Genomic DNA, 21900 nt, shown 5'->3' with positions numbered 1-21900 from the left:
GCTCAGGGGCTTGGGTGCAAAGTACGTAGGACTCCGATGTGTATGCCAGGAAGGTGAGACAGGAGGCTACGGCGGCTGCCACAGAGTGTGGTGATGGCCTCTGATGATCCATGATGATCCAAGGGAAAACCACAGATGCGCTGAAACACATCAGTGCGCCAAAGACTGCCACTGTCATAGTCAGGTTCTTCCAGGATATTGGGATGAGGCTGTGAAACTGGATGACGCTGAGAATGTGGATTAGGAGCGTAAGGACGAAGAAGAAGCACCAGGTAAACATACAGAAGTTCCTGAACATGTTGATGTGTTCAGGGTTTGATAGATTTTTGTTAAACGCTGAAGGTTCCAGCGAGGCCACAAGGCTGAAGGTGGTACAGCCAGATAAGACTTCCCATGTCCTCACCAAAAAAAGGGGACTGGTAAAGTCTCTGGCCTCTAGTACAATCACAGGCATTGTCAAAATGCTGAATGTGAGTGATCCAGTATCCAAGCAGACAAGATATCCTCAGGTGCGTCGAATGATACTTCAGTTCCTCAAGATTTTTAAAATAATAAAAAAAATCCTGTTATTCAAAAGATTTTTGAACAACCTAGTAATGTTGACTTCTGTGAAATAGTCCAGTACGGTCCTGGAAACAGCCACCTCGAACAAATCTTCACTAGAACCATCAGGTTTCATGAAAAACACATGCTTTCTCTCTCTTCTGTTCACCAGTGCTTCATCCTGTTTACAAAAAGAGTAAAACTTCAAAATCTCTTGGAATATATTTTGCAGCACCGTTGCTGACAAAGTAAGCCTCGCCTACTTCCTTTTTGAGGTTGCAGCAGTGCTTTCAGTCTCAGTGGAAGTAGGTGCAAAATGGCCACAATAAAAGCGTATGCAAACAATGCTATCTTCCTCCCACCCTTGATTCTCATGAAATGCTGTTCCTTATTTTCTCAGGTATTAAACCACTGTGAATACAGGTTCTTCTAAATCGACAGTCTTTATCGTACTTTGGCACCCCCTGCCTGCCTCTTCTCGATCACTTTGACCTCACTGTCGGGGGCCTAAAGCATGGTCTCAGGTACTTGTCTGAATAGTTGTTTCTGTGAGGTTTGAAGCTGTCTGTGGAGCCTTTGTGACAAAACGTGTTGATTTCTTGAGTGCTGTAGATCATTTGAGTGAAGCATTGCAGGGGATCTGGTTGTGGGTGTGGATCTGCTCTACCCTCAGGGGAGAGGAAGCTGATAATGTGAAGAGCATGTCTCCCTTTTCTTTTGACTACACTTGGAAATGTGTGTTGTTTGGAGGGAAATGAGTGCTGTTATGATATCTGTGTGGGTGCCAGCAGTAAGCTGTAAATCTTTTATTGTCTCAATGTATACATGCATGGGAACGCCTCTGTCTTGTATACAAAATATGCATGTACGTGCATGCAATGTCGGATCAATGTATGTGTGTGTGCATGCATATTTTCATATGACAGATGTTCCCTGTGTGTGTGTGTGTGTGTTTTTATGTATTTACATAAGCACTGTGTCCTCTGAGGATCCCAACCAATCACTTTGCCTCTGCTCTCTGTGATATAAATAGACCGTGGATGCATCAATTCCCTCGAGTCACACAGCTCAAGTTCAAAAACTTCTGTTTTGACAGAAGGGAGAAGGCACACTCCTCAAAGACAGACAATAGCTGATAAACAGCAGTAGCAGTTTCCTAACGATGGCTAGATAGATCTTTTAGAGTTTGTTTTCTTCTTTGCCAGACAGCGACATTGTCACTTAATCGCATAATTATTTTTCCCAATTAATTTAATCATCATTAATTATTGATAATGATTGTTGCACAGAGAAACACTGTAGGTTTTGATATATATATATTTATGTATTATTCAGTATTTATGCAAAACAGCTGTTACAAAAAGCTCACATTTCTAGTAATTTCTGCATGAAAGTAGTGCCCCTTTGTGGTAACAATATGACTTACAACTTTGCAGAAGTCCCAGAATAATTAAGTGGAGATGCCTGTAGTACTGACTGAGCAGCAGCAGAGGGTGAACATCTTCATGTTATGAACACAGACACAGTGGAAGGAAACCTCATCTGTACTAAGTAAAAGTACCTCTTCAGCTGCAGAATACAATGTACCCACCTTCCAGTCTTCATCGTAATGTAGATAAAACACATGCTTAGTTTATTAGCATGTATTCTTGTTTGTGTAATGGGTGTACATTATAAATATCATTGCTGCCTGTTGACAGTTCCTATCCGAGGCAGTTTGAGTGGGGAAATTATTTAGAATTCTTTCCTGACACAAAATGTATTTTTAGTTTATGCTGGATTTTATTATGATGATCTTTAACTTTAGATCTTAAATAACTCAAGTCTTTTTTAAATTCATCTCTGGTTGCAGTGAAGCACTTCAGATGGTATTTACTCATAGATATTTTAACTGGCAGTAGAGCTTTTAATGCCATTTCAGCTCAATGAAGCATAAAACAGTACTGGCCTATGATGGCCAGTCTCCATACAGACACAAACAACTCTGCATTGCAGTGCTGCCTGGTTGAAACAGAAAGGAAAAACACTAATAACTATAACCTGCCTTTCATTACATTACCTTTATTTGGCAGACAGTGTTGTCTAAGGTTGACTTCCAATGAGTTCATTCAAACTCAAAAAGAATAAGAGCTAAATATCATCAGAAATGTCAAGTGTGACTCTCTGAAACAAACCTAAAGTGTGTTATATGAGCTGCAGTACACAAGCTTAGGGTTTTGAATTTACACAATTACTTACCGTGTTTTGAATATTCTCTGTATTATATTTTAACTTTTTATTTAAAAAAATGAATTAAAGGTACTACTACATCTAATGAGAGGAAATATTAAGGCGCAACTGAAAACAAGCTACACAAATAAAGCTTTTCGTCTTAATAACAGTAATAATAATTGTTTTAAAAATTGCAGAGTGGTGCTTAACTATGGAAAATGACTGAGTAAAATGATGTCATAAATAAAACAACTATAAAATGAAGCTTCCTCTTTCCAGTAAAAGAGCTCGACAGCATGAGGCAAAGTGTGAAACACGTCAGATGAGCAAAGACCAAACGTGTGACATTTTGCTTCATGTGTTCATGTTGCTATGATGGAGTACTGTGTGTACACAGTTGTGTAGGAGAAATGTGTCTTCTGATTCTGCTAGAACTCTATGATTAATCCAACAGAGGCATATTTACACACACATACATACAAACAACCATTCATGCAATACGCACAGTCACAATGAGGATCAACAGAAAACAAATCAAATGACAAAAAAAGTAAAAACAAAAAAAATATGAAAGACATATGATTGCAAACACATTTACCCCACAACGCCAGATGTAAACCCCACTGGTGTAACACGTCTTTTAGAGTTCACATATTTACTGGAATGGAGATCGGACGATTCAATAGATTGCACAACATTTCTTCTTAGCTCGAGCTAAAGTTCAATATAACAGTAACACAAATCAAAAATAAGCAAATGCAGAATGGCTTTGTCGATCAAAGTGTGTCAGTGCAAAATTATTAGAGAAATATAAATTAACATTACTGTGTGTTGCTCAAAGGAACCTGAAAATAAAGCAGGTTCAACTGGTTTGTTTATAAAATGCCTGTTAAATTCTTAAATATGCTGTTTAAGTCACAATAACTCACAATAATTTCCTTTAATATTGCGAAGTAAATGTACTGCGAAAAAAGCTTCCTCATTCAGGTAAATGAGCTCCACCACGACTCACAGTGAGAAATACATCAGATAAACAAAACTCAACAAACGCACTACTGTGGTTTTGGCGGTAGCAGAACAGGACGACACCATTGCTATGACGGAGAAACATACAGACAATAAATGAAAGAATGTGGTCTCAGTCTTCTTATTCTTCGCAAATGTCCCAGCTGACACAGATTTTCAGTTTACAACACATTGCTTCTTATAGTGATTCTTTTAATCCTGGTTTATTATTGCATTTGTCCAATATATAATTTAGAGACTGTTTTGTAGTTCTTTGAAGTGGGGTGCATCTGCAAACTTGCAGCACCAACAGAGAGCACAGTTCTACTGTGTGACACAGGAAGTCTTGCATTTCTGGAGATGACTGTCCTGCTCTTCATTCAGAATCGCTACTTCTACTGCACGTTTAAGTACTTTAAGCACTTTGTTAAGTTTTGTTGCTTTGGACTGAAATTTGATTTTTTAGATAAACAATAACAGACAGCCAAAGTGAAAATTCCTGAAAATGCATCTAAATTAAGAACAAATCTAAAAGAACCCCATGAAACTGAAATTGTCAGTGGTGCAGACAGTTTTTGGAAGTCACCAAAGAAAAATCACATCACATTGATTAAAGCTTTAAATAACTGAAGGAAGCATTTAGTTGAAGAGAGATGCCATTAGGCTTTCCATATGTATTGTCTATGGTATCCCCTTATCATACCAGAGAGAGGGGACATAGGAGAGGTATACACATACGTGACAGAGGGAGGGAGGATGAGAGGAGGATTAACAATGACATCAACGAGTTAAGGGGATGGATGAATGAGAAAGCACCATTACCACTAAGCGTGGCAAGGATGAGGGTGACATCCTCCTGTTTTTAAATTACTACAAGACAAGAGCTATTTCTTCCAGCCCATCCTCACCAGAAAAACGGCCATATAGGTCAACTCTGCAAGTAGCTAATTACTACCTCTATGACCAACTCTTTACGGTATGGGTAGAAACGTCAGTGTCTTGGAACTCGCGCACTTCAAGGAACTGTTCTGGCACTATTAACTTTGACTCTTGGGACTGGACACACAATGCTGTCACCCTCTTCTTCCAGAGGAGACTCAGATCTTTCATTGTGTGTAACAAGCTCCTGCAGTCCACCAGGCTGTGTTAGCCAGTATGAAGCATTTTACGTTTTTACATATGTTTTTACAGATTTTTACACAATTGAGATGTGATCTTTCAAAGTTTTTCACTTTCCTTCTCTAGTTATCATCACAATTAGTTTTTATTCTTATGCTATAGTACATTAAGTTTAAGCCATTTAAGTTCCATCTTATCTCTCATCTTAATAGGGCGTGAATGAAGTAGAAGTGTCACACATTCGAACAGCAGGTATAACAAATTTGCATAAATTCACATGGTTAAATATAAAATTCACGAGAGTCACACAGGGTGTCGAGACTCCGCCTCCACATCAGTACTATAACATAGGTTGGATAATGTAAGCTACTGAACAGAGCTTGCTGTCAGCAGTCATGGTAAGACCCCTGAGTTGTCTATCTGAAGCCAATACTTTGAGCTGAGTAATCTTTCACATCAATTCTGTCCTGTTCATTAGTTTAGTGCCAATTTATATTGACATGTTGCAAGTTTTCATTGTTTAACCGATTCTGTCCATGCCATTTCATCTTCTCTCATTGTGTAACCCTTTCATGCAGATGGCAAGGCTCTGGCATCTCATGCTCCTGTGCTGGGCATGGAGTCCTCTGTGTCTGCCATCCAGCGTAAGCTTCATTGGAGCGCCACAGGAGTGTAAAACTGCTCACTTTGTCCCTGGTTACAATCTGGGTGGAGAAGGCTTCGACATTGTCACAATGGAGCGGAAAGGTGCCTATGTCATCGACACTGAAACATGGAAACTTGGTAACGACACTTGCAGGCTATACAGAAACAGCTACATGAATGGAGAGAAGCAGAAGGTCCCAGCTGCTGCGGTGGACTGGAGAAACCTCCCCAGGTGCAGCTTAAAGGTCTCCAGTACAATCTACGACTCTGTCGAAACTCTCGTCAATGATTCCACTTCATCCGTGTCCAATGACTGGAAAATCGGCCTTGATATTCCTGTAGAGCCCTCTGTTACAGTCGGGGTTGGCTTGGGAGGCTCCCACTCCAAAGAATCAACCTTTGGCATGCAAAAGTCAAAACAAGACCGCTACACCTTCTTTCGCCATTCTGTCAACTGCAACTTCTACCGGTGAGTATGTGGACAGATATTTGTCTTTTTGTCATGAACTCATTTGCTCAGTTCACTGAGAAACGCTTTGTTTTACAGTATTCTGGCTAATTGGCAAAAATGACAGTAATTTTGCTAAAAACAAAAACAGCAGAAACAGTGACATGTGAATAAAATGTGACTGACAGGCTGTATCTAATCTGTATACTTCCTGTGCTTCACAGCTACAGACTGGCCACAAGCCCTGCACTGAGTCAGGAGTTTGAATCAGCCGTAGAGTCCCTTCCTTCATATTCACCTCAGGCTGAACAATTATATCGAAGTCTGATCGACACATATGGTACACATTACATCACACAAGTCTTTCTGGGAGGTGAAATAAAAGCAATCACTTCCATCAAGTCCTGCACGGCAACCATGAACGGACTGTCGGCAACAGAGGTCAGTGACTGTTTGTCAGTGGAGGCCTCGGCTACCTTTGCCAGTAGTGCCAGCATTAAGGCCATGTATGAACATTGTCAGGCAAAAAAGAAGAAGTTAAACTCTATCCAAAACTTCAGCAGCATGTTTAATGAGCGTTACACCGAGGTCATTGGTGGAAATATCAATGGTGCTGATGTCCTCTTTGAGGGTCAGTCAAACCCCTCCATCTATAACAGCTGGCTTAACTCACTGAAAAACACCCCTGACGTGGTCCGATACAACATAAAGCCCCTGCACACCATACTGCCAAGAGGTCATCGTGCCAGGACCGGACTGAAGCAAGAGGTGGAGAAGTACATCAAGAAAAACGCAGTGTTGAAAAAATGCTCAGAAAGCTGTAAGATTGGGCACCGATCGAGCAAAAGGGATCCTTGTGCTTGTGTTTGTAACAGCAATCAGAACATCAAGTCTAACTGTTGTCCTGCTGGGAAAGGTCTTGCAACACTGAAGGTCTTCAAGCTCTATGCACAGGGTCTGTATGGTGATATGTGGACTCAGACTGACGGATCAGTTCAGGTGACGTACGGTGATCAGGTTAAGCGCACTGTCATCATATCTAACAATGACAATCCCATATGGCCGGAGACATTTGAATTTGGACCCATAACCATCAACATGAAAAACAGACTTAGGTTCAATGTTTATGATGAGGATAGTTACTGGGACAGTGATCCACTTGGCGAGTGTTCATTTGATCTGCGTAGCGGGAAGGTGACAGACAGCTGCATGTTAAATCATGGCACCTTCTTCTTCTCCTACATCGTGGAGTGTGCACCAAGTCTTGGTGGTCAGCAGTGCCAAGAGTACATTCCAAGCCCCCTGAGTCCCTCTCTAGCCAAGGTCTTCCACACCAGAAACGGGGTCCTTGTTGGAGAGAAAGGGAAGTGGAGTGCTGAATCAGTCGTCAGTCAGTCAGGTTGAGCTCAGCGGTTCATATGAGATGGGGGGGATGAGAAAAGAAGGATTTGATTTGATGATGATCCTGCATGTAGTTAATAGCATCTTTTGCACTGTTCACTCTTATCTTTTTTTTCTTTGACATTTGTTTGCAAAACTATTTACATGTGGTCTCAACGTCTCAAATGCAATCTAAATATGTGTGTTTAGATAATCTACTTTTTCTTCTGCTTCAAACCTGCCAATAAAGCATTAGCAAAGACAACACAGGTGTACGTCTGTATTCTATTGAAGAAATACATTGTAATTTTGTGGTTTATATGTAATATTGAAATGCATACTAATAGTTTGTCAAACATATGAACCAACTGAAATCATTTAGTTAAATAATATTTGTCGATCTTTCATCCCTGGAAGCATTTTTCACTGTAATTTGCCGCTGTAATTTCAATAGTGAGGGTCTTTCCTGCAGTGGATAGGAGAAAGATTGCTGTTGAGAGAACACACAGACACATGCAAGGGTCAATTATTTACTTGAAGTTCACCCATGCTCACTAATAGCTCTTTCGTTAAAACCATATAAAAACACTTGCAAAATGCAGGACAAATATTGTTTCTTTCGGTCATGCACTATATGTATTTTAAATTTTCCTACCCTACCAGTTATTAATGACAAAAAAGGACGAAAACTGATCCTAATCAGCAGTAAAAAAAACAAAATAAGTTTTCTGATCAGTGCATTATCACAATGACATTGGTGTATTCAAAGGAAATGCATGTGAGAACAACAGGAGGCATAAAATTTGCTGGAGTGTGAGGACCAGAAACCCCAAATAATGGAAGAAAAGCACATTTGAATGAAAAAGGTTGGGTAAGTTAAAAGAAAGACAGAATAATGAGAGCATTATATTTGTGGGCCTTGCCACTCCACCATCAAACAAAGACATTTAGTTTGGATTCACACTACAGTATCTCAAAACCAATAAAATTACCTGTATATATCAAATAACTTGTGCTTTTCAGTCAGCTTTTCAGGACCATAGTTAATTGTCTGAAGACAGTAATATCTGTGCTGCTGACTTTGAACAAGGCAACACTGGCTTTCATGTGCTGGAATGTAGGAGGGACAACTTATTTGTGGTTGCATGCATTTGCGTTTGTGTGTATGTGTGTGCGTGTGTGTTGTCATTGTGCAATGAAACAGCACGCATCAAGTGTGCAAATACTGTTCGCACATATATGAAGACAAACATACAGACAGTCATCCATGCGTGCACTTAAAAAAAGGAAATGTGTCATGAAGTGCAGTTAAAGTTCGTGTTGTGTGAAAAAAGTCTTCTGAAAAACTGGATTTTGATGGACATTTCAATCTCCTGCCAATCTCTCGTGTGGCAGACATTCCCAACCCACCGGCATGCAGACCAGTATCGGACTACAGAACATTTGCTACCTGTATGTGCAAATATAGTGTGGCAAAAATATCTGAATAATTACTAAATAAATTCCTGGGTTATTATATTTTTTTCGCAGTAACTGTCTTGAAAATTTCTGTCTGTACCACGTTTTGCCTCATTTCTCTATGTCATGTCTGTGTTTCATTTGCTTTTATTCCCTTTTGTTTGAAGCTATTAGAGATGTTTTAAATGGACTCAACCTGTTTTCGGCACCGGGATTTTCACTTATAACTTGCAGAATCTGGTATTATACGTAGTTGTGTTCAAGCTCACATTGACGAAGAACCCATAGCTCTCTTTTGAACTGCCTGTGGAACGTTTAGTTCTGTCAACAAGGAACACTCTGCGTCCCAACAGCCACAGCAGCACCTACAGTCTAAAGATTTTCATTTTTTTATTGATGAGTACAATGGCCTTTAGTATATTGCAGCATAGTTACAATATTTCAATCTGTCTTTCTATTTGACGATATTTCACTTTGTTCTCTTAAGTTGTTGTCACATTAATGTGAATACAGTGTTTTGTATTATATTTTTATAGCCTCTAATCTCTAAAAACAAGTAATCTCTCACCAGTTATTAGCCAGGTCTCATCAGCCTATAACAGGCCTGCAACCCACTGTACTGAAATCTGTGAATTACCACAGATGCACTGTGTTGATGTGGATGTTTTTTGCAACAGCTAGTCAGTTGTGCAACAGGTTTGTACAGCCACAGACGACCACAATAGCGTACTTCTGCCCAGTCTTTGACAGAGCAGTGCTTTGTGGTTATAGATAAAATCTTGGTGAACTTGTGAGGGACAAGTATGAGAACTTCTACACAAACTTAAAATGTAGGTTCACTTTAACCCAGACATTATTGAATTGTTGTCCTCTATCAAGCATGGCAATGCACAACAATTCTTACTGACTCACTGTTCAGCTGCAGCTTCTCAACATGCACGAACAGTTCATCCATTCATAGAGTCTCTGTATTTGTTTATCTTGTTCCCAGTCAAAGGAGGCTGGAGCCTTCCCAGCACACACTGGACATGAAGGGTTGTACACACTCGGACAGTCATCAGTCTGTGACAGGGCTTACACTCACAGTAAAACACATTCACAAGTAAAATCATTCCAGTTCACTTCACTTGCATGTCTTCTGGACTGTGGAGAAAAACCCCACTAGGGAGTGGGGCAGTCAGTGGGGCTGAATAGTTTATGTCTGCAAGACCATGGCTAGTTTGTTGTTGTGTAGTTTGTAAGGACAACAGGCTCAAAAAATAGTTCAACATGATAGATTGTTATACTATGAAAGATCTGGTCACCAGCCATGCCTTACCCTGGGACCAAATTTGTACCACTTAGCAGAAAATGTGTGAGAATAACACTATCAACTGTTGCCTGACCACAATCTGAGCTTCCCATTTTTGATAAATGTTCTGGTCTGGTTTTCTCAGGCCTTAGCCTGGGCTGAACCTGTGCTTGTCACCTCAGCCTAGTTTTGTTTGCACAGTTTGCATTTCATTCTGCAAGTTTTCCAATACTAATCCAGGAAGTCCAGGCTGATGGAGCTGTGAATCTGAACATGTTCCTGATGCCAATGGCTTCAACTATTCTATGGAGACAGTGATTCATAACATCCCAGCCTCCTGTGTGTGTGTGTGTGTGTGTGTGTGTGTGTGTGTGTGTGTGTGTGTGTGTGTGTGTGTGTGTGTGCCCATGCATGGCCATGTATTACTCATGCTGTAGGGACAAAAGTGTGTTTACACAGTCACATTGTGAGGACGTACTTTCCTTATGGGGACAAAATGCAAGACCTGGGTTAAGGCTCAGGTAAAGTTAGGTTTAGGTTAAGGTTAAGGCTAGGTTTAGGATAAGTCTCCACGAAATGAATGGAAGTCTATGTAACTTCCCCAAAAATGACGGAAACACGACTGTTTGTGTGTATTGTCAGAGTATACGCATAAATAAAAACACATACTAGATGCATAAAAAAACACTAACTCCATTTTGTTCTGTTTTGAAGTCATTGATCACGTGGGACATCGTGGTTTATCAAGCAACCAGCCAATAATTTGAAAGTAGCCAGTCTTAGCACACTCAGCTCCCCATCCTTTGGGTCGGGTCTCTCCCATCCCTGAACCAAATCCTGGTGACTTATTGTTGTACTGATGGCTAGCCAGCTGGGTCAGAGACAGAAATCTTTAAGATAGTGCATCAGCATGACTGTCTAAGTTTAATTGACAGAGGATCCAGTTAAGTTGTCCTTTACAGTCTCTCAGGATCTCTTGTGGAGTCTTGTGTTTGACTCTGCACTTCTTCTATAATGCACACTTTGTCATGGATATTTTCTTCCAGCTTGGGGTCAGTTTTCCTCTTCCTGAGAATCAATCAATTTCTATCGTCAAGTCAATGGCACCACCTTCTGGACAAACTGCGAGCCCGTATATTACAGTTTTGTACAATTAATGAACTGTTTTCCCAAACTCAAACTCAACCATCACCAAAACTCCAGTTTGCTTGTTTACATACTACTTACCTTTAAAACATAACACAAAAATACTGTCAGTTTGTCTGCAAATTGTCACATTCAGCAACATCTCTGTCTAAAAAGAAGTAAAGAGATGAAAATGCACAGACTCCTAACTGAAATGTACAACACGTGTTGGTCTGTTTTCGTTCCCCTCAATGAAAGACTTGTGCCAGGTAAGGAAAGAATGAGGAGGGGGGCATGATCCGTCTTTACTTTATTTTATTACTTTTCTTATCTTTCTTATTATCTACACGGGGGTTGTAATGCAAATTTTGTTGACATGCTCAAAGGAATAAAGGATTCTTGATTCTTCTTCTTGAAAGGGGGCAGGTGAGGCAGAATCCAGAACATTTGACTTAATGTGGTGTGTCATTGTTTTCTCCCAGTCACAGACTGGTTTACAGCCACCCAGGATGATGTCACGTTTCCTTCTACCTTAGGAGTATATCACACTCATCTTGTTGTTCTGGCTGTTGAAAAAAGTCTGTATGGCATCTGGGCAAATGTTTGTGGTGTCACAGTAGACTATTGGCATGGTTTGTGTTTGGTTTTATGCAAACTCTGTATCCAGCAGGCTGTTGGGTTGCTTCCCTGCAGCAGTCCCTGATCGTGGCCACGTCAAATTCAAGACCACAAATCACCCCAGTGGTAACAGGACTTCAAGCTCACTGTTAACTCATGGCAGCAATGCATCAAAGAGCCTGAGAAGTTGTTGAAAGCAGAGTGGCAGAAATTCTTAAGTGAAACAGACTGAAGGTTGGCACAGTCGCAAAAGCCGCGCTACTGAATTTGACTTGAAGTTTGGAAGTTTGACAGCGAGCTCCTCTCTACTGATCAGTATCAAAAACTGTAACTACATCCACTGTGATTCAGTACTGCTAAATTAGACAGAGTTGAACTGGAGTAAATACTTTTCTAAAAACAATCTAAATTCAATTATAAACCAGCACTACTTCAAATCTGCATCTGCAAATTGAAATATACTACGAATGAGGATATTTACATTTATACCATATATAACAACAGATGTTAAGCTGTGGAACACATTTCTAGGGCATCACATTTCTAATGGGCAATCGCACAGTGCTCTGTGGTCATATAAAGGCTGTTTAGTGTTGGTGGGAATTCGCACTCCTGCTGCTTTTCCCTTTTCCTTACACATGACTGCTTCTAAACACACAGTTACGGGATAGTTTTGCTTATTTTGATTTTAATTTTTAACTCAGAAAATATTAAATTGTTTTCCCTATCAATTACAATGGTGCCCAGTGCATGCCAACTAATCTTTAGAATCCCTGTATTCTGCTGCATCTTATTATCCCATCCATCCATCCATCCATCCATCCATCCATCCATCCATCTAGGTATATACACCTTAGATGGGTCATCAGCCTATGACAGAGCCCATACATTATTACAGATCCCATGGGCCTGTGTCCCTGGTGTCCTGGCACAGGTCCCAACCTGACTCTCTCCATCTGGCTGCCTAATCACCCCCCTGTGTAACTGGCTCAGTGTTTCCCTCCCTCTCCAACTCAGTCTGATGTGTGATGGGTGGTGGGTGTTCTGGCATGAAATGGCTTCTGTGCATCACTCAGGTGGGTACAAACATTGGTGGTGGCTGAGTTGAGCCCCTCCCCCTTCACTCAGGCGCATCATGATAAAGTTATTACCAACAGGCAGGTAATAGGTGTCTGCTCCTCCTAAATACCAGAGCTCTCAGAGGAAACCCACAATAACACAAGGAATTGGGCAAACCAAGGCACCAATTGTTTTCCTATTTGTTAAGACCTGCAAAACCACAAATTTTCTTTTCAAAAACAGGATGTTCACAGGATAGACAGACATGGCTTTCTATTGATAAAAAGAGGGTCAAAACCAAATTTGCAGCTTTTGTAGCTCCAGCTACACTGAGATATTTTAGAATGATCACAGGCCCGCTCGTTCTATTAAAAAACATTTTCTATTGTGATCACAAGGTATTAGTATCAGTTCGCGGATGGTTTGTTCCTTCTATACCAAAGAGGTACCACACATGATCCCAGTGCCAAGAAAGCAAAGGTGAACAGTGAACGCAGGAGATTCCAGGCAGTCTGTTTAATTTGTCAAGAGTGAATCTCTGTGATGAAGCAATATAACATTGAACAATCTTTCAACGCATAATACGTAACAAGAGTCACGACATGAGCGAGATGCCAGTGAGACGAGAAGGTGAGACAAGAGGAAGCCGGCCTATCTTCTCAGTAAAGCCAATTTTTTGGCTGACCGTGGCCAGGAAAATGCCATCCATGAGGTGGCTCAACTTATAGCTCAACGAGGAAGCAAGCTTATGTCACAAGCTGACAGTAAGGGCTTTGTGTGGGCCACATAGTAGCTCATGGCTTTTGCAAAAACAATTTGAAAAAGTTTGACCGAGCTTTTTTTTGACAGCCCCATTGTAGCACTGGACTGGCTGCATTCAAGTTAATAAGCAGAGTGCTTTTGTATGCAAACAATGCTATCTTCCTCCCACCCTTGATTCTCATGAAATGCTGTTCCTTATTTTCTCAGGTGTTAAACCACTGTGAGTACAGGTTCTTCTAAACCGACAGTCTTTAGCGTACTCTGGCACCCCCTGCCTGCCTCTTCTCGATCACTTTGACCTCACTGTCGGGGGCCTAAAGCATGGTCTCAGGTCCTTATCTGAACAGTTGTTTCCGTGAGGTTTGAAGCTGTCTGTGGAGCCTTTGTGTTCTGACAGAACGCATTGATTTCTTGAGTGCTGATCATTTGAGTGAAGTGTTGCAGGGGATCTGGTTGTGGGTGTGGATCTGCTCTACCCTCAGGGGAGAGGAAGCTGATAATGTGAAGAGCATGTCTCCCTTTTCTTTTAACTACACTTGGAAATGTGTGTTGTTTGGATATCTGTGTGGGTGCCAGCAGCAAGCTGTAAATCTTTCATTGTCTGAATGCGTACATGCAGGGGAATGCCTCTGTCTTGTATACATGTTGTGCATGCATGTACCTACACTATGGAAAGATTTCCTATGTCAGATCAATGTATGTGTGTATGTTCGTGTTCATACATGTTTTCATATGGCAGATGCAATTATGTCCACTGTGTGAACATTTGTGTGTGTGTGTGTATGCAAGTAGTGGTTATTGTTCTGGTTAGGGTGAGTCCCCAGGACATGAAAGTAAGTCTATGTACGTCCCCAAAAGTGATGGAAACATGACTTTGTGTCTGGGTGTATATTTACCCAAGCACAGAGTCCTCTGAGGAGCCCAACCAATCGCTTTGCCTCTGTGTATCGTCACACCTTCTCTCTGTGATATAAATAGACGGTGGATGCATCAATTCCCTCGAGTCACACAGCTCGGGTTCAAAAACTTCTGTTTTGACAGAAGGGAGAAGGCACACTCCTCAAAGACAGCCAATAGCTGATGAACAGCAGTAACCTGCATGGCTGTGATGTGTGTATTGGGGGTTTATATTGCATATTTGTATTTGTCAGCAGCTTAATAACAGCTATAACCAATAAATCCACCATGGCAAAAGTTCAGCTGTGAAGTCAACACATATGATGTATACCATATAGTGACTTCCTCAATAGAAACACATGGGTCATGGTTTAACTTCTTGTTTTGATTTGAAGTTATTTCTCTAAAAGTGAAACAAAAAAATATTATCCAGCATGATTTCGTGATTCTTGCACAGATTCTGACTCAGGTCTGAATATTTGCTGTTTGCCACAAAACAGCTGTTGAGAATGACTCACATCTCTGCTCATTCTTGCATGGCACTAGTGCCCCTCTGTGGTAAGATGTATGAATAGCAACTTTTCTCAGAGGTCTCAGAATGGAGGGATGTAAAGCTGCCTGTGGTGCTGGATGAGCAGCAGCAGAGGGTGAACGTCTTCATGTTAGGCAGATGCAAGTGGAGGGAAACCCCATCTGCATTTAATGTGTAGCACTTAATGTGCAGAACAACATTTGCCCTGCAAACTCTTCATAATGTAAATGAATAGCACACATATAGCACACATACAGTACAACTGTGTAGTACTAACTGTACTATGTTGTGTAATACATCCAGTGGTGGATATATTATTATTGCTCAGTCATAAACATATCAGCAGCGTGTCACTGATACAGCAGGTTAAAGTTGAGCTAATTTCACACACTTCATACACTGTTGGCTAGTTTCATCAATCAGATGCATTGTGCTTCATAAGCTGATCATGTGGTTTGTGTGTCAAACCATAATCTGCATGGTCCCTTTTAACTGCTTTATTAAAAAGTGCAGTATTTCCCTATGAAATACAGCAAAGTTGAATTACAAAGTAGAATAGTAAAAGTACCTCATAATTGTGCTTAACAACAGTACTTCTGTAAATGGATTTATTTATTTTTCACCAACAGGTAGTATGTAGTTTGCAAGAAATCTGATATAATTTACATTAACAAATCTTTGCTGTCACTTTAAATTCTTGTTATTACAGTTTTGTTGAATTTCAGGTTAAAGTCTTAATTGAGGGGTTCACCTAAAAATCTGCACGACAAAGTTAAAAAGTAGGCCACTCATACTCATAACTAAAACATCCACATGGACGTATATGCAGAGTAGTCTTTAAGTGAAACTGGCCGGATGGTAGAACTTGGAATACAAAGTGACAGAGGAAGCTTTGCAGTCATTTTTTTTAAAGGCAGCTCTTCTATCATTAACTGAAGAACACTTTCGTTCATACTCGTTTCTTTTATAACCGCACACAGTTTTGTGTCAGGTATTGTAAAGCCTTACAATACAAACTTCATAGTGTCATTACCGTGGCTTGCCTCGTGGAGCCTGATCACAAAATGCGGATTTTGTTGAGAAAATTTGTCCTTAAATTGAATTCTTAATATGCAGCTGAAGACAAGCTACACAAACAAAGCTTGTAGTGTTAAAAACAATAATAATTATAATTTTACTGATCTGGGAGTGAAGCATCATTATAATCAATCTATTGAAAAATTACTGCAAAATGAAAGCCTGAATTGAACTGAAGAGATGCTACAGCTATGATTTATCCAGTAATCTTAAATATAACATAGCTAGCCTTTTAGGATGAACTTTTGAAACAAATTTTAAAGTCATCGTTCATTATTTTGTGCATCTTTTTACCGCGTGCTATAAATGCTATCATCACGTGTGACAGCTGTTAAGCCACAGGGTATTTACTGTAGAGGACTTTCTCATGTTAAAGGCCTTCCTTATTGTTATATACTGAATTCCAGTGGATGTAGTTATTTTTTTGAATGCACAAAAAAGACTCTTTGATGTAATAATAATGCAAAAAGAACCCTCACATCCAAATAATCTAAATAAGTGCACACAAGTCACATATTCATTCATGTGACAAGTGATCTGCAGCCAGCAGAACAGCCAGTTAATCAGTTTCCTACTTTACTAGAAATACTCACAGCACAACAACTAATGATTAAGACTTTTAACTAAGTGAAGTTAGCATTTGGCTATTGATGCTGACTGGATATAGGAATGAGGAGGAAACTGGTTTGGTTGAAGGAGCATTCCAAACAAACCTGCAGCAAGATTATTGAAAAGAAGCCAGGGGACAGATCAGAGGAGAGATACAAGAAAACTGAATATCAAAGCTGTGATGTTGCCTCAAAGTTTAATATTATCTGGGTCTGGATCATGGTGAGAGCAGCCTAAGCAAGGTAGCACCTAATTGAAATGTAAAGAATGCTGCAAAGCCAAGATCTCAAAACTGAGTCTGTGTGAGTGGGGCACTGATGAGGGGCACCACTGAGACCTGTGGCAACGTTAAAGGAGCTACAAGTTTCGATGGGGACGCTGTACATACAACATGCTTTGACTTGCCAGGGTGCTTCACAAGCTGCAGCTTCATGGCGGAGTGGCAAAGACTCCGCTCTCGAAGGAAAAAAAAAACTCATCTGAAGGCAGGTGGCAGACTGTGAAGCAAAATGGAAGAAGCTTCTATGGCTCAATGGGACCGAAATTTAGCTTTCTGGACATAGTAAACACTATGTTCGCTGTGGGCTGCCAAAAATGCACCATTTGCTCTGTGAAACCTGGCAGCGCTGTGGGGACGCTCCTGTGCCGCATGCCCTGGAGGGCTTCTGACGGCAGAGTATCAAATGCATACAGCACAATGCAAAGAGATTCTGCAGAAAAAACCTTACAGACTGCACGCTAACTCCAAACATGAGTCACTTACACTGGCATGGCTTCATTAATGCTGTTCACGCATGGTCCTCGTGCAATGTGAGTTTGAGCAGTTTTGCTGAGGAGAAAGTGAAATATTTGCTGCGGCTGGATTACACGTATTCACATCAGGCTCCCAGCTGTAGCTTCTGCAAAGGCTACCTGTGCTAAATATCTACGTAAAGATGGTGAATACCTGTATAATCAGTTATTCTGTTTCACATTTGTAATCACGTTGTCGAGATTTGTTTACATTGACATTAAAGTCATTTCTGTTGATTTTTGCCAAAAACACCTAATTATGTACAGAAATTTACCGAAGAAATTGTCCAGGTGGTGTGGATACCTTTCACACACATGGATCAGGACCACCTGTGAGAGTGGGTAACTGAAAAGTGTGGATATTTTCAGTTGAGGTTACTCGCTCCCATCGGCCTCTTGGAACTGCATCCCCGACTGCTGCATATTGACATCCTGCAACCTGTGAATGTCTGCAGATAAATATGGTGTATTAACATTAATGTTGTTCTCTCAACAGATGGTCAGCTGTGCAACAAGATTGCAGAGTCTCAGTATCACATTTTTATCTAACCATCAACAGAAGAGGACCCTCTGATCATAAACAGGGTGTTGGTGAACTTGTGAGGGTGAGGTGAGTGTTGCTGGTGTGAACTCTCACTCTTTTTGCCTCACTGGCTCATGGCCATTTCCACCCAAAGTGATGAGGTTTTCTGTTTTTTACAGTCATCATTGAATTGTTGTGTGTCTTCATTAATGAAAGCATATCCTCATTGAAAGCTTTAGATGTGGGAAATTCACTGAGACATAGTTCATCCATCCATTATCCATTATTCACTCCTGATGTAGTGGGATGCTGGAGTCCAGCCCAGCATGTGCCCAGATGAGAGGAAGGCTGGGGGGGTGGTGGTGTTGGATCAATGGTGGAAGGGTCACCAGTCTATCACAAGGTTAACACACAGCCAGTAAAGGCAGACAAACACATCCACTCTTACAAACACCTTGAGACAATTCACAGTTTCTGCTCCATCCCACCTCACCTGCCTGTGTTAGGCCTGTGGGATGGGCTGGAGCACCCAGCACTAAACACATTTGATTTATTGTTAGAATTTAAATAGAGGAAAGGCAAAGATCTTCTGACCTGAAGTTCCCAGTATGAGTCAAGCTAAAGAAAAGTTTAAAAGTTAAAGTTTAGCCATGCCAGCAGCTCTGTGAGGTTGTACTGTACTACAGAGCATGACAGTCTGTTGGAGTTAGCTGCATGCTAAGGTCAAGATGCTGACATGCTTACAATGCTCTCGATGCTGAAACAAAGCATGTGCAAGCCAAGCAGATGTAGCAGGTTAGCACGTTTAGTAGGTTAGCATGCTAGCATTTGCTTATTTGCATTAAACACAAAGTCCTGCTGAGGCAGCAAGATGCAGAATATAGTTCTTGAGATATTTCACTAATTTTTGCCTCTGTAACATCTCTAAGGTGTTTTTTTTTTTTTTTTTTTTCCACATTTCTAGACTCTGAATCTTATTTTTTTTTGAGGTTGAGGGTCTGGTCTAGCCTAAAGGTCTTCAGGTTGTTTGTCTGGGACTCATTTTGACAACCTTTGCAACCTGGTGCTCTGATAGAAAAAAAAGCTTTATTCAATTTTTTTTAAATGGAAAAAGAAAGTCTGGTTGCTTTAATTTACATTTCTACAGAGAAATGAAAATTATGAAAAGTCAAATTTCTGTTTGGGCTATAGTATATGGGCTGCTTTTTACATTTATGCTCGAAATGTTTTACCCAGCCTCTTTCTGCTCCGTTCTCAGTTATATCTATAATTTATTTGTGCTGCATATAATAATATGTCTTTGCAAAAAACCCTTTTAATCGTATTTCTCATCTTGACATGGTGTGAAGTAAGTGAAAATGTGTGAATGCAGTGGATTAAATATAAAACTTGCCAGAATCTTGATTAGATTGACAGTAAAGACTCCACCTCCAGGACATGAATAATACAATATAAGTCAGACTTTGGAAGCCACTGACCAGGCTTTTCTGTCCACAGTCGAGGTAAGGTCAGACACCTGAGTCCTTTCTTCTCTGTTACCAGCAGCTTGCACTAAGTATTGCCTTTATCTTCTTCATATTTATTCAAAATCTTCTGCTGTGTTTCATTTCTCTCATGCAGATGGCAAGGCTCTGGCATCTCATGCTCCTGTGCTGGGCATGGAGTCCTCTGTGTCTGCCATCCAGCGTAAGCTTCATTGGAGCGCCACAGGAGTGTAAAACTGCTCACTTTGTCCCTGGTTACAATCTGGGTGGAGAAGGCTTCGACATTGTCACAATGGAGCGGAAAGGTGCCTATGTCATCGACACTGAAACATGGAAACTTGGTAACGACACTTGCAGGCTATACAGAAACAGCTACATGAATGGAGAGAAGCAGAAGGTCCCAGCTGCTGTGGTGGACTGGAGAAACCTCCCCAGGTGCAGCTTAAAGGTCTCCAGTACAATCTACGACTCTGTCGAAACTCTCGTCAATGATTCCACTTCATCCGTGTCCAATGACTGGAAAATCGGCCTTGATATTCCTGTAGACCCCTCTGTTACAGTCGGGGTTGGCTTGGGAGGCTCCCACTCCAAAGAATCAACCTTTGGCATGCAAAAGTCAAAACAAGACCGCTACACCTTCTTTCGCCATTCTGTCAACTGCAACTTCTACCGGTGAGTATGTGGACAGATATTTGTCTTTTTGTCATGAATTCATTTGCTCAGTTCACTGAGAAATGCTTTGTTTTACAGTATTCTGGTTAATTGGCAAAAATGACAGTAATTTTGCTAAAAACAAAAACAGCAGAAACAGTGACATGTGAATAAAATGTGACTGACAGGCTGTATCTAATCTGTATACTTCCTGTGCTTCACAGCTACAGACTGGCCACAAACCCTCCACTGAGTCAGGAGTTTGAATCAGCCGTAGAGTCCCTTCCTTCATATTCACCTCAGGCTGAGCAATTATATCGAAGTCTGATCGACACATATGGTACACATTACATCACACAAGTCTTTCTGGGAGGTGAAATAAAAGCAATCACTTTCATCAAGACCTGCACGGCAACCATGAACGGACTGTCGGCAACAGAGGTCAGTGACTGTTTGTCAGTGGAGGCCTCGGCTACCTTTGCCAGTAGTGCCAGCATTAAGGCCATGTATGAACATTGTCAGGCAAAAAAGAAGAAGTTAAACTCTATCCAAAACTTCAGCAGCATGTTTAATGAGCGTTACACCGAGGTCATTGGTGGAAATATCAATGGTGCTGATGTCCTCTTTGAGGGTCAGTCAAACCCCTCCATCTATAACAGCTGGCTTAACTCACTGAAAAACACCCCTGACGTGGTCCGATACAACATAAAGCCCCTGCACACCATACTGCCAAGAGGTCATCGTGCCAGGACCGGACTGAAGCAAGAGGTGGAGAAGTACATCAAGAAAAACGCAGTGTTGAAAAAATGCTCAGAAAGCTGTAAGATTGGGCACCGATCGAGCAAAAGGGATCCTTGTGCTTGTGTTTGTAACAGCAATCAGAACATCAAGTCTAACTGTTGTCCTGCTGGGAAAGGTCTTGCAACACTGAAGGTCTTCAAGCTCTATGCACAGGGTCTGTATGGTGATATGTGGACTCAGACTGACGGATCAGTTCAGGTGACGTACGGTGATCAGGTTAAGCGCACTGTCATCATATCTAACAATGACAATCCCATATGGCCGGAGACATTTGAATTTGGACCCATAACCATCAACATGAAAAACAGACTTAGGTTCAATGTTTATGATGAGGATAGTTACTGGGACAGTGATCCACTTGGCGAGTGTTCATTTGATCTGCGTAGAGGGGAGGTGACAGACAGCTGCATGTTAAATCATGGCACCTTCTTCTTCTCCTACATAGTGGAGTGTGCACCAAGTCTTGGTGGTCAGCAGTGCCAAGAGTACATTCCAAGCCCCCTGAGTCCCTCTCTAGCCAAGGTCTTCCACACCAGAAACGGGGTCCTTGTTGGAGAGAAAGGGAAGTGGAGTGCTGAATCAGTCGTCAGTCAGTCAGGTTGAGCTCAGCGGTTCATATGATTTGACGTGATTATTTTGCAGTAGTTTGCTATTATCTCTTTGACGCCAAAATTCTTATTCTGCATTTTTCTTTGACTTCTGTGTGCAAAAATAATTTGAAATCTTCGTAATAGCCCAAATACACAGAATGTTCTGTCAAAAACATTGATAATGTAGATTGTAGGCTTCTTTCTTTGTTTGTATGTCACAAACTCTGCCAGTAAAGCATCAGCAAAGACAACACTGGTCTCTGTGTGATTTTAATGATTT

General features: G+C 41.0%; 2 protein-coding genes across 3 annotated transcripts; both read left to right on the top strand.

The window, feature by feature from the left end:
* The first annotated feature begins 976 nt into the window (after nucleotides 1-976).
* Nucleotides 977-7588, top strand: LOC121604531 (perforin-1-like). Of its 2 annotated transcripts, none has more exons than XM_041934074.1 (3): nucleotides 977-1067; nucleotides 5457-5992; nucleotides 6196-7588. In XM_041934074.1, the coding sequence occupies exons 2-3, from the start codon at nucleotides 5457-5459 to the stop codon at nucleotides 7373-7375; spliced, it is 1716 nt and encodes a 571-aa protein (XP_041790008.1). In that variant the 5' UTR covers nucleotides 977-1067; the 3' UTR covers nucleotides 7376-7588. The 2 variants fall into 2 exon arrangements, with proteins under 2 accessions (XP_041790008.1, XP_041790007.1); XM_041934073.1 differs by lacking the exon at nucleotides 977-1067 and adding an exon at nucleotides 5268-5276.
* Nucleotides 7589-13913: 6325 nt separating this feature from the next.
* LOC121604594 (perforin-1-like) lies at nucleotides 13914-21633 on the top strand. Its single transcript, XM_041934155.1, has 3 exons — nucleotides 13914-13995; nucleotides 19715-20250; nucleotides 20454-21633. The coding sequence occupies exons 2-3, from the start codon at nucleotides 19715-19717 to the stop codon at nucleotides 21631-21633; spliced, it is 1716 nt and encodes a 571-aa protein (XP_041790089.1). The 5' UTR covers nucleotides 13914-13995.
* The last annotated feature ends 267 nt before the right edge of the window (nucleotides 21634-21900 follow it).

Source organism: Chelmon rostratus, chromosome 3 (assembly GCF_017976325.1).
Source record: "Chelmon rostratus isolate fCheRos1 chromosome 3, fCheRos1.pri, whole genome shotgun sequence".
NCBI lineage: Eukaryota > Metazoa > Chordata > Actinopteri > Chaetodontiformes > Chaetodontidae > Chelmon > Chelmon rostratus.
Note: the sequence above shows the minus strand (reverse complement) of the source record. Positions and strands in the feature narration are given on the sequence as shown.

Bases quoted from the DNA above. Each gene is read 5' to 3' on its own strand.
- LOC121604531 (XM_041934073.1), top strand. The intron at 5,993-6,195 runs GTGAGTATGTGG...TGTGCTTCACAG, and splicing joins GTCAACTGCAACTTCTACCG to CTACAGACTGGCCACAAGCC.
- LOC121604594 (XM_041934155.1), top strand. From the start codon at position 19,715: ATGGCAAGGCTCTGGCATCTCATGCTCCTGTGCTGGGCATGGAGTCCT. The intron at 20,251-20,453 runs GTGAGTATGTGG...TGTGCTTCACAG, and splicing joins GTCAACTGCAACTTCTACCG to CTACAGACTGGCCACAAACC.